At 45.0% G+C, this 10,380-nt stretch overlaps 1 protein-coding gene across 1 annotated transcript; it reads right to left on the bottom strand.

The window, feature by feature from the left end:
- Positions 1–6,162: 6,162 nt before the first annotated feature.
- LOC118377743 (adenylate cyclase, terminal-differentiation specific-like) lies at positions 6,163–9,011 on the bottom strand. The gene is made up of 5 exons (XM_052527865.1): positions 8,877–9,011; positions 8,734–8,783; positions 6,587–8,644; positions 6,474–6,508; positions 6,163–6,393 (listed from the first exon to the last, which is right to left on the bottom strand). The coding sequence occupies exons 1-3, from the start codon at positions 8,903–8,905 to the stop codon at positions 7,434–7,436; spliced, it is 1,290 nt and encodes a 429-aa protein (XP_052383825.1). The 5' UTR covers positions 8,906–9,011; the 3' UTR covers positions 6,163–6,393; positions 6,474–6,508; positions 6,587–7,433.
- Between the last annotated feature and the right edge of the window lie 1,369 nt (positions 9,012–10,380).

A 10,380-nucleotide genomic window follows, 5' to 3' on the forward strand; every position in this document is an offset into this window, starting at 1 on the left:
ATCTGGCTGGTTAATTAGGTACATCTGCAAGCCACTGAACATAATTTCCATTGGTCCAATTTCCCAATTGAGATTAGGTGCGCTTGATTTCATTCAGCTGGTGTGCTTAAGGGTTTGCGCATTCATGGACAAATCCAATGGTTTCAAAGAGTGAACTCTACCTACACAGTGCACTGGGTGAGCTTAATCAAGTGCACCTTTATTTCATGCTTACCAAGATCCTGCCAGGGGCTTTTGCAGGTGCACCCTCAGTCGTCCGGTGTGTTGTGCAAAAATATATTTTAGATTTTTCAAAGTAGCCTCACTTTGCCTTGATGACAGCTTTGCACACTCTTGGCATTCTCTCAACCAGCTTCATCTGAAATGCTTTTTCAACAGTCTTGAAGGAGTTCGAACATGTGCTGAGCACTTGTTGGCTGCTTTTCCTTCACTCTATGGTCCAACTCATGCCAAACCATCTCAATTGGGTTTAGGTCGGGTGATTGTGGAGGCCAGGTCATCTGATGCAGCCCTCCATCACTCTCCTTCTTGGCCAAATAGACCTTACACAGCCTGGCTATTGAAAAACAAACGATAGTCCCACTAAGCGCAAACCAGATGGGATAGCGTATAGCTACAGAATAGCGTGGTAGCCATTGTACCTTGTCCTATTGAAAACCAAACGATAGTCCCACTAAGCGCAAACCAGATGGGATAGCGTATAGCTACAGAATAGCGTGGTAGCCATTGAATTCTAAATAAATCACAGACCATGTCACCAGCAAAGCACCCCACACCATCACACCTAGTCCTCCATGCTTCATGGTGGGAACCAGACATGCAGAGATCATCCGTTCACCAACTCTGTGTCTCACAAAGAATGCATATACAATTTCATCCCGTGTCATGAGTCTTTGGCCAAACAGGCAGTAGACTACAGCAGGCAATTGTGCTCATTTGTGTCAATGTTTGTGAAATGAGTTCCATGTGACACATTATGCTAGCTAAGCTTCCCTGCAAGTGCCTTGCCGGCTTCATCAATGGAACTTAAATGGATCCATTTAAGGTCTGAGTTCTCATACTATGTAGTTAGATGATTTCACCAACAATACTTGGTTTAGAAAAATTGACTTGTTCTTATTTTTTTTATTTCGCCATTATTTAACCAGTTAGGCCAGTTGAGAACAAGTTCTCATTTACAACTGCGACCTGGCCAAGATAAAGCAAAGCAGTGAGACAAAAACAACCACACAGATACACATGGGATAAACAAACGTACAGTCAATAACACAATAGAAAAATCTTTATACAGTGTGTGCAAATGAAGTAAGGAAGTACGGCAATAAATAGGCCAATAGTGACAAAGTAATTACAATTTAGCAATTTACACTGGGGTGATATATGTACAGATAAGGATGTGCAAGTTGAAATACTGGTGTGCAAAATACCAGATAAACAAAAACAAACATGGAGATGAGGTAGGTAGTTGGTTGGATGGGCTATTTACAGATGGGCTGTGTACAGCTGCAGCGATCGGTAAGCTGCTCTGACAGCCGATGCTTAAAGTTAGTGAGGGAGACATAAGTCTCCAATTTCAGTGATTTTTGCAATTCGTTCCAGTCATTGGCAGCAGAGAACTGGAAGAACAGGTGGCCAAAAGAGGTGTTGGCTTTGGGGATGACCAGTGAAATATACCTGCTGGAGCGCGTGCTAGGGTTGGGTGTTGCTATGGTGACCAGTGAGTTGAGATAAGGCAGAGCTATACCTAGCAAAGACTTATAGATGACCTGGAGCCAGTGGGTTTGGCGACCAATATGTAGCGAGGACCAGCCAACTTGAGCATACAGGTCGCAGTGGTTGGTAGTATATGGGCCTTTGGTGACAAAACGGATGGCACTGTGATAGCAAATTGGATGCGAGTGTTGGAGGCTATTTTGTAAATGACATCACTGAAGTCAAGGATCGTAGGATAGTCAGTTTTACGAGGGTGTTTGGCAACATGAGTGAAGGAGGCTTTATTGACGTTCTGTTGTCTGTTTGGGAATATCTTTGTTTATTGATAGGTTAAACCGTTCCAGGCAGTGTAAAGATCAAAGTACACTGAATCCACTTTTTAAGACCCTGTGGATCGATTAATGCACTTGCAGGAAGAATGAGCTGAAGGTTAAAAATCTATTGACGCTCATGTGAATCAATATAGGAAACAACAACAAAAATCTATACATTTAAGCTAGAAATATCAGGTTTTTGCATGGGCTGTATCTTAATCCACTTTATCCGCCTGCCCATGTCGCCCTTCCGCATCTGGTGTACGGGGCCGAGCTACAGCTGAGTTTGTCAGACCATGTGACATAACTGAACTCCATCTTCTCACGAAAGCGTCTGTTGCGTCTGAACGGTTTGGCCTACAAAACTATTATGACCACTATGGAAAGGGGAGACTCACAAACATGATTCCGTTTTGCTCTACGACCCCAACAAGTTTCACGTACTCATCTGAAGGTAACCCATCAAACTAATGGAAGTATGGAGGTAGTTGTGCCAACATACATAAAGGGTTAAATATGTGCCATCACCAAGATAATGGATAGACTACAAAACTTTTCCATTAATGAAAAGGTGTTATTCAATGTGTTTCTGTGGGCTATGGTAGCAAAGGCAAAATTCTATATTTTATCAAAACATTGCGATAAAATGTTGATAGCTAAAGATTCATGCAGCTAATTGATTATGGTTGAACCTTTAAAAAACAATTCCTTATGTTAGCTTAGTACTCTCCATAAGGCTCAGACTGAGGTTGATGAATAAGTCTGGCCAGGCAGTTAACCCACTGTTCCTAGGCCGTCGTTGAAAATAAGAATTTGTTGTTGACTTGCCTAGTTAAAGGTATAAAAATAAAAAAACAGCCGCAACAGCATTAATGAGGTCAGAAACTGATGTTGATCGATTAGCCCTGGCTCGCAGTCTGCGTTCCAATTCATCCCAAAGGTGTTCGATAGGGTTGAGGTCACGGCTCTTCGCAGGCCCATCAAATTATTCCACACCAAACTGTTTTTGTATGGACCTTGCGTTGTGCACAGGGGCATTGTCATGCTGAAATGGCAAAGGGCCTTCCCCCAAACTGTTGCCACAGTTGGAACCACAGAATTGTCTAGAATGTTACTGTACGCTATAGCGTTAAGATTTCCATTCACTGGAACAAAGCGGTCTTGCCCAAGCCACCAAAAACAGTCCCAGACCATTATTCCTCCACCAAACTTTAGTTGGCACTATGCAAATCCAAATCAAATCAAATTTTATTTGTCACATACACATGGTTAGCAGATGTTAATGCGAGTGTAGCGAAATGCTTGTGCTTCTAGTTCCGACAATGCAGTAATAACCAACAAGTAATCTAGTTGCTTCTGCGGCATTTGAGCAGGATGCCACACTTGCTGAGGAATGGGGGCCGGTTGCTTCTGCTGCATTTAAGCTGGACTCCACACTTGCAAAGGCATGGCGGTCGGTTGCGTCTGCTGCCGAGTCTCAGTGGCCGGTTGCTTTTGTTGCTGGGGCATTTACACCAGATGTCACACTTGTTGGGGAATAGGGGCCCGTTGATTCTGCTGCTGCGGCATTTGAGCCAGATGCCAAAGTTGCTGGGGATTTGGAGCTTTATACATTTACATTTACATTTTACATTTAAGTCATTTAGCAGACGCTCTTATCCAGAGCGACTTACAAATTGGTGCATTCACCTTATGACATCCAGTGGAACAGCCACTTTACAATAGTGCATCTAAATCTTTTAAGGGGGGGTGAGAAGGATTACTTTATCCTATCCTAGGATAGATTTATACCACACTCGCGGAGGTTGCTTAGGTTGCTTTTGCATCAGAGCTGGATGCCACACTTGCTGAGGCTTCTGTGGCATGCAACTGGTTGCTTCTGGTGCTGAGGCATGGCAGTCAGTTGCTTCTGCGGCATTTGAGCACAATGCCACACTTGCTGAGGAATGGGGGCCAGCTGCTTCTGCTGCTGGGTGAATTTGGGCTGGATGCCTCACTTGCTAAGGCTTCTGTTGCATGGCAGTTGGTTGCTTCAGCTGCTGAGGCACAGCAGCTGGTTGCTTCACCGAAGATATCTGCGCTAGCCACCACACTTGCTGAGACATTGTAGCCGGTTCCTTTTGTTGCTGGGACACAAGAGACAGTTTAGTTTCTTTAACTAGGCAAGTCAGTTAAGAACAAATTCTTATTTACAGTGACCGGCTACTTGTAAAGCCCACCGGTCAAACCCTCCCCTAACCCGGACGACGCTGGGCCAATTGTGCGCTGCCCCATGGGACTCCCGATCACAGCCATTTGCGATACAGCCCTGATTGAACCCGGGTCTGTAGCGACGCCTCGAGCGCTGCGATGCAGTGCCTTAGACCGCTGCACCACTCGGGAGGGGAGGCCTTCTTGCTGGGGCATAGGAGCCGGTTCCTTTTGTTGCTTTAGAATAGGAGCTGGTGTCTTTTTATATCGATAAGTACCTAGGAACCAAGATAATTCAGCATAGTAAAATGCCATCATTTAATAAAGTTATTGGCACTATACAAAGTGTTATTTTTACTGAATTACTTTGTGCTATACAAACACACCTTTAGGTGGAGGATAGCAGGTTATCCCTCCAATTAACAGGCAACAAATCCAAGGAATATTACAAATGTTTTTTATCCTAGTCAGTTAAAAACACAGCTACCTGTAAAACCTGGAAGAGGAAACCAACCACAGCGCGTAGTGAACATGGCTGAGGTGCACCCATGACCAGCTCTGAAAACAGATTGCATAGCGGAGAAGGTACGGTGGGATTCGAAATGGTCGGTAATCTGTTTGCTGACTTGGCTTTCAAAGACCTTAGATAGGCAGGGTAGGATAGATTTGTCTGTAGCAATTTGGGTCTAGAGGATCGTGGACCAATTCAGTGGTTTTATAGAGGTAAATCTAACTATCCATTGCACTGGGTGAGCTTAATCAAGTGCACTTTTTAATGCAGGCTAATGAAGTTCCTGCCAGGGGCTTTGCAAGGGCAACCTCAGGGGTCCGGTAGAAATGTGTTGTGCACAAAGGTTGCACACACATTGAGATCGTGTCCACAAATTCCATACTGTGACAAATTAAATGAAGTTGTCTGTTGACGTACGCTAGACAAGAGATTGTCCAACAGCAAAGTGTAACTTCTTGTAGAAAATTCAATGCATATACAATTTCATTCATGTTCATGAGTCTGGCCAAACAGAGTCAACAACAGGCAAATATGTCAAGTTGTCCGAAAGTCCTGGGTGACAACTTATGCTAGCTAAACTATCATGTTAGTGCCTACCAGCTTCCTCTTTGGAACTTAATGGATCCATTTAAGGGCCTAATTCTCATACTGCGCAGTTCGATTGCTAATTGGTTAAGAAAATGTGCATGTTTAAAGACTGTACAGAATATATTTGTTAATTGATCGGTTAAAGCGTTCCAGGCATTGTATAAATCAAATACACCGAATCCATTCCATAGGAGCCTGCGGTACAATAAATGGACTAGTAGGAATGGGCTACAGGTGAAGAGTATTGAGGCAGTCAAGGTAAAAGACCCATCAAAATCCAGTTGAAGCTAGAACATTTTGAATGGGCTGCGTCTCAATCCACTGCATCCGCCTGTCGCCCTCACGCACCTGCGGTGGACAGGGGCCGAGCTACAGTGGTGTTGGTCAGACACCCCAAAAATGCAGTCTCAAAAACATCTATAGCTTCAGAACGGTTTGGCCTACAAACTGATCATTATGGGAAATTGACTCCCAAACATAGTTACGTTTCCCTCTATGACCCCACAATTGTAAGACAGGTAACCCATACAAACAGAAGTATGGAGGTAGATGTGCCAACAGGGGTCGAAGCATCCAAAATAACATTTGAGTCAGCTAGATATGGAACAGACACTCCTAAACTGATTTGACTCTTTGCCATTTGTGGTATGGGCTATAGTATAAGGCCCAATGCAAGTTTGAAACCAAATGGTCACTCAATTCTAGTAGCTAAATGAGCCATGGTTTGACCATATAAAAACCATTCCCTATATGCTAGCTTACTGAGGTTGAAGACAGTCTCACTGTATACAATGCATGCCTACATCTAAAGTAAGAACATATGAAGAATGTCTGACAACTCACCCCTTAACAAATGTAGACCCAAGCTTTTATTTTGAACAACCAGTAGCAAAGGTAAAAGATTAGAAAACCAAAGAATTAACTGAGCAGTCATTTTTACTGCAGACTGCACACCACCTGTTCTCAATTAGCAAGCAATGGACACGAGAACCATTATTTCAAAGACACCAGGCATTTTGAAAGTAGAACTGTTCATGTACTCCCTCACGCTTGAGTTGCAAGAGCACCAGACACTTCCTGGTCGAAACAAAAGCAGAAAGAAATTAAGGGTCAGCAACACAGAATATTAAGTAACCAACGTCAAAAACAATTCTCACCATTAGCGTCTAGAGGATGAATCCATTACATTTTCCTGTTGAAAGATATGGTTAGTACAAAGGACTTCAAATTCAGAGAGCAAAGTTCAGAGCAGGTTAAAGTGAACCATTACCTTGCAGAATCCTTCACTAGTGATGGATATACACTTGGTGCACCAGTACGAACAAAACTGTCCTTGGGAGCATTTCCACTGTCAACAGGCATAGCCTCCCTAGGAGTGTAGCGGGTTAGGGAGAATACAGTCCTGCCATTCTCGTAGTGCGATTTGGAACTGTAGGAATAGATTGGGATGACACCCGACTGTTCAACGATGCTGGCCTGAGTGCTACTAGAGTCACCATCTTCAGTGCTTTCGTAGTGATTCTGCTGAGACATTGGGGCCAGTTGCTTCTGGGGCATTTGTGCTACATGCCATAATTGCTGAGGCATGGGGGTCAGTTGGTGCTGTGGCATGGCAGTGTGTTGCTTCCGCTGCTGGGACATTTGAGCTGGATACCCCACTTGCTGGGGTATGGTGGCCGGTTCGTTCTGCTGCGGTTCAGCAGCCGGTTGCTTCTGCGGTATTTGAGCTGGTTGCCACTCTTGCTGAGGCACGTCGTTCAGTTGCTTCTGCGGTAGAGGCATGGAGGCCAGTTGCTGCCGTGACATTTGAGCTGGATACCACACTTGCTGGGGTACGGCGGTCGGTTGCTCCTGCGGTAGAGGCGTGGAGGCCGGTTGCTTCTGCTGCTGGGGAAATTCAGCTGGATGCCATACTTGCTGATGCGTATGCGGCATGGCGGTCACCGCAGCGACTTGCTTCTGGACCATTTTAGCTGGATACCACACGTCATGAGGCTGCTGGGGCATAGGGGCCAGTTGCTTCTGTGCCCGATGCCACACTTGCTGAAGCATGGCAGCCGGTTGCTTATGCTGCTTGGGCATTTGAGCGGATTGCCACAGTTGTGGTGGATTGGCGGTCAGTTCCTTCTGAGGTAGATGCATAGTGAATGGTTGCTTCTGCTCCTGGAGAAATTGATCTGGATGCCACACTTGCTGAGGTAGCTGGGGCATGGCGGTCGGTTCAATTTGCTGCTGAGGTTCAGCGGCCGGTTGCTTCTGCAGCTGGGGCTTTTGAGCTGGATACCATGCTTGCTGGGCCAAGGCGGTCGGTTGCTTCTGCTGCTGGGGTTCAGTGGTTGGTTGGTTCTGGGAATTTTATCTGGATACCACACTTGCTGAGGTTGCTGGTGTACGGCGGTCAGTTCCTTCTGCTGCCGAGTTGCAGCTGCTTGTTGCTTCTGGACCATTTTAGCTGGATACCACACGTCATGAGGTTCAGTAGCTGGTTGCTTTTGCTGCTGAGGCATTTGAGCTGGATGCCATACTTGCGGGGGCATGGTGGCCTGTTGCTTCTGTGGTTGAGGCATTGGGGCTGGTTGCTTCTGCAGCATGGTGGCCAGTTGTTTTTGCTGCTGGGGCATTTGAGCTGGATGCCATACTTGCGGGGGCATGGTGGTCAGTTCCTTCTGCGGTAAAAGCATTAGGGCTGGTTGCTTCTGCTGCTGGGGAAATTGAGCTGGATGCCACTCTTGAGGCATGGTGGTCAGTTCCTTCTGCCGCAGAGTTGCAGCTGCTTGTTGCTTCTGGACCATTTTAGATGGATACCAAACATCATGAGGCTGCTGGGGAATGGGGGCCTGTTGCCACACTAGCTGAAGCTTGGCAGCCGGTTGCTTATGCTGCTGGGGAATTTGAGCGGGTTGCCACAGTTGTGGTGGAATGGCGGTCAGTTCCTTCTGCAGTTGACGCATAGGGACTGGTTGCTCCTGGATAAATTTGGCTGGATGCCACTGAGGTTCAGCGGTTGGTTGCTTTTGGGGCATTTTAGCTGGATACAACACTGCTTGAGGCTGCTTAGGATAACTGGCCGGTAGCGTCTGCTGTTGGGTCACGGTGGCCGGTTGCTTTTCCTGCTGGGGCATTTGAGTTGGATACCACATTTTCTGAGGTGCCTGGGGCATGGGGGCCAGTTGATTTTGCAGGATGGCTTCCAGATGTTTCTGTTGCTCTTCGGTCAGCTGCGCTTGCAATTGAGCTGTAGGAGAGTTGTAATTACCATATCCTTTTGACCTAAGTGGGCCTGTATAAAGCCTTGCTGCATCAGAATCTGGTGCAGGATACCCATCACCTAGGTTAGGTAGAGAAAAAAGTAAAATGCCAGCCTTTGAAGTTATTGGTACCACAACTGTTACTTGAAATTAATGTGTAGAAACTCACTTGTAGAACAGGTTATCCCGCCAATTAGCAGGTAACAAAGCCAAGAAACTCTTTAAAAAAAAGAAAGTATGTTATAAACAAAGCTACCTGTAACACCTGAAGGACAAGGGAAACAAACTAGAGCAACACTTTTAAAAACCTACCTGAAAGCGATTCCAATCATCACTGCCATTTTGCTCCTCAAAAGCTCCCCAGTAATCAGAACTAATGGCTGGTATAAGCCCTAGCATAATATCCCTTATGCTCTTTTTTTGGTTGCTCCTCCTTTTAAACAAATCCCAGACCCTTCTAATGTCATTGGCTAATTAAGGACAGCTGTAAGCCCCTGAACTACATTTGATTCCTAATTCCAAATTGACCCCTAAATCCTACACCCTGGCCTAAACACTTCTGTGCATCAGAAATTATTGAATAGGTATAAGCAATATGGCAACAATTGCATCCAGCCAATCAGAAGGCAAGGTGATGCAATTACCATATTGCTATAACCTATCTGATCATTTCAAATGCCCAGTGACGAAGTGGTAGGTGTAGGGGCTAGGGGTTGATTTGGAATTCAGAAATGTACTCAGGTGTGGTTGATTATCTAATTGAGTTCCTGACAGGTTTGACAGCCCTTACTCTAAAGCACGCTTCAAACTCATTACACGGAGGGCCGAGTGTCTGTGGGATTTTGCTCCTTCCTTGTACTTGATTGCTGAATTAAGGCCACTAATTACTCCCCTTGTCTAGGTCTTAATTGAAAGGAAAAAACAAAAACTTACAGACACTAGGCCCTCCAGGAGAGGTGCATCTGCGACAACCGAACTCCGGATACTGTCGTTTTACAACAGCAAAGGCTCAGATCACCATGCCAGTGTTGCCATTGTTTATAAAAGGATTCCTTTATAATGTCAAAAAACATGTCTCCAACACCCACTCACAAACTGAAATAATTTATGTTACATTATACAATCAATAAATGAGAGAGAGAGCCTCAATCACATCAATAATTTATGCACTGTAGGCTACACATTAACTGCAGCAAATTGGTTCCTGTTTCAGTCATGTTCTTGTTCGCGTGGGTTAAACAAAATCAAATAATGATTGGGTGACAATAGAGACCCCACATGACAGGAGATGGCTGCAGGATGAAGTTGGTGAAGAGCAATTGCAGAAACTTGGAGATTCTGCAGATTTTTGTAAAGTTCATGCAGTCGACATATAGACTCACGGATAAATGTTTTATCCCCAGAACGCAAAACACTTTGAAAGGCGGTGACCAACAATTGTCACCGACTTGACAATAGTGATCAGCTCGAAGGTGCCCACTATGTCCATTAAATGTCTCCCTCATGTGGATGAAATAAAACACAAAAGACAACAACCCATCTCCTCATCCTCTGACCGTCTACCCTCCTTTGTGGAAGCTTTTTTCCAATGTTGTCTCAACTTTGATTGCAGTACACATCCACAAACACATATACTCGAATGCAACTGATTAGATGGCTATGCATATATCTCCAGCCCCTTAAATCAGCCAAAGTGTTTTCCCTATTCTGACTGATGTTTCCGCTTGCATTCCATCTCTGATAATTATACTTGATTCAAAGTCTGTGCCTTGAAAATTCCAATCTACTTTTCTTCTCCTGTTTCTTTCAGTACAGC

Source organism: Oncorhynchus keta, chromosome 10 (genome assembly GCF_023373465.1).
Source record: "Oncorhynchus keta strain PuntledgeMale-10-30-2019 chromosome 10, Oket_V2, whole genome shotgun sequence".
Lineage (NCBI taxonomy): Eukaryota > Metazoa > Chordata > Actinopteri > Salmoniformes > Salmonidae > Oncorhynchus > Oncorhynchus keta.

Coding starts and splice junctions, on each gene's coding strand:
- LOC118377743 (XM_052527865.1), bottom strand. CDS start 8,905: ATGGCAGTGATGATTGGAATCGCTTTCAG. Junction 8,784..8,876: donor ATGATTGGAATCGCTTTCAG/GTAGGTTTTTAA, acceptor TTTTTTTTAAAG/AGTTTCTTGGCTTTGTTACC. Junction 8,645..8,733: donor CGGGATAACCTGTTCTACAA/GTGAGTTTCTAC, acceptor TACCTAACCTAG/GTGATGGGTATCCTGCACCA.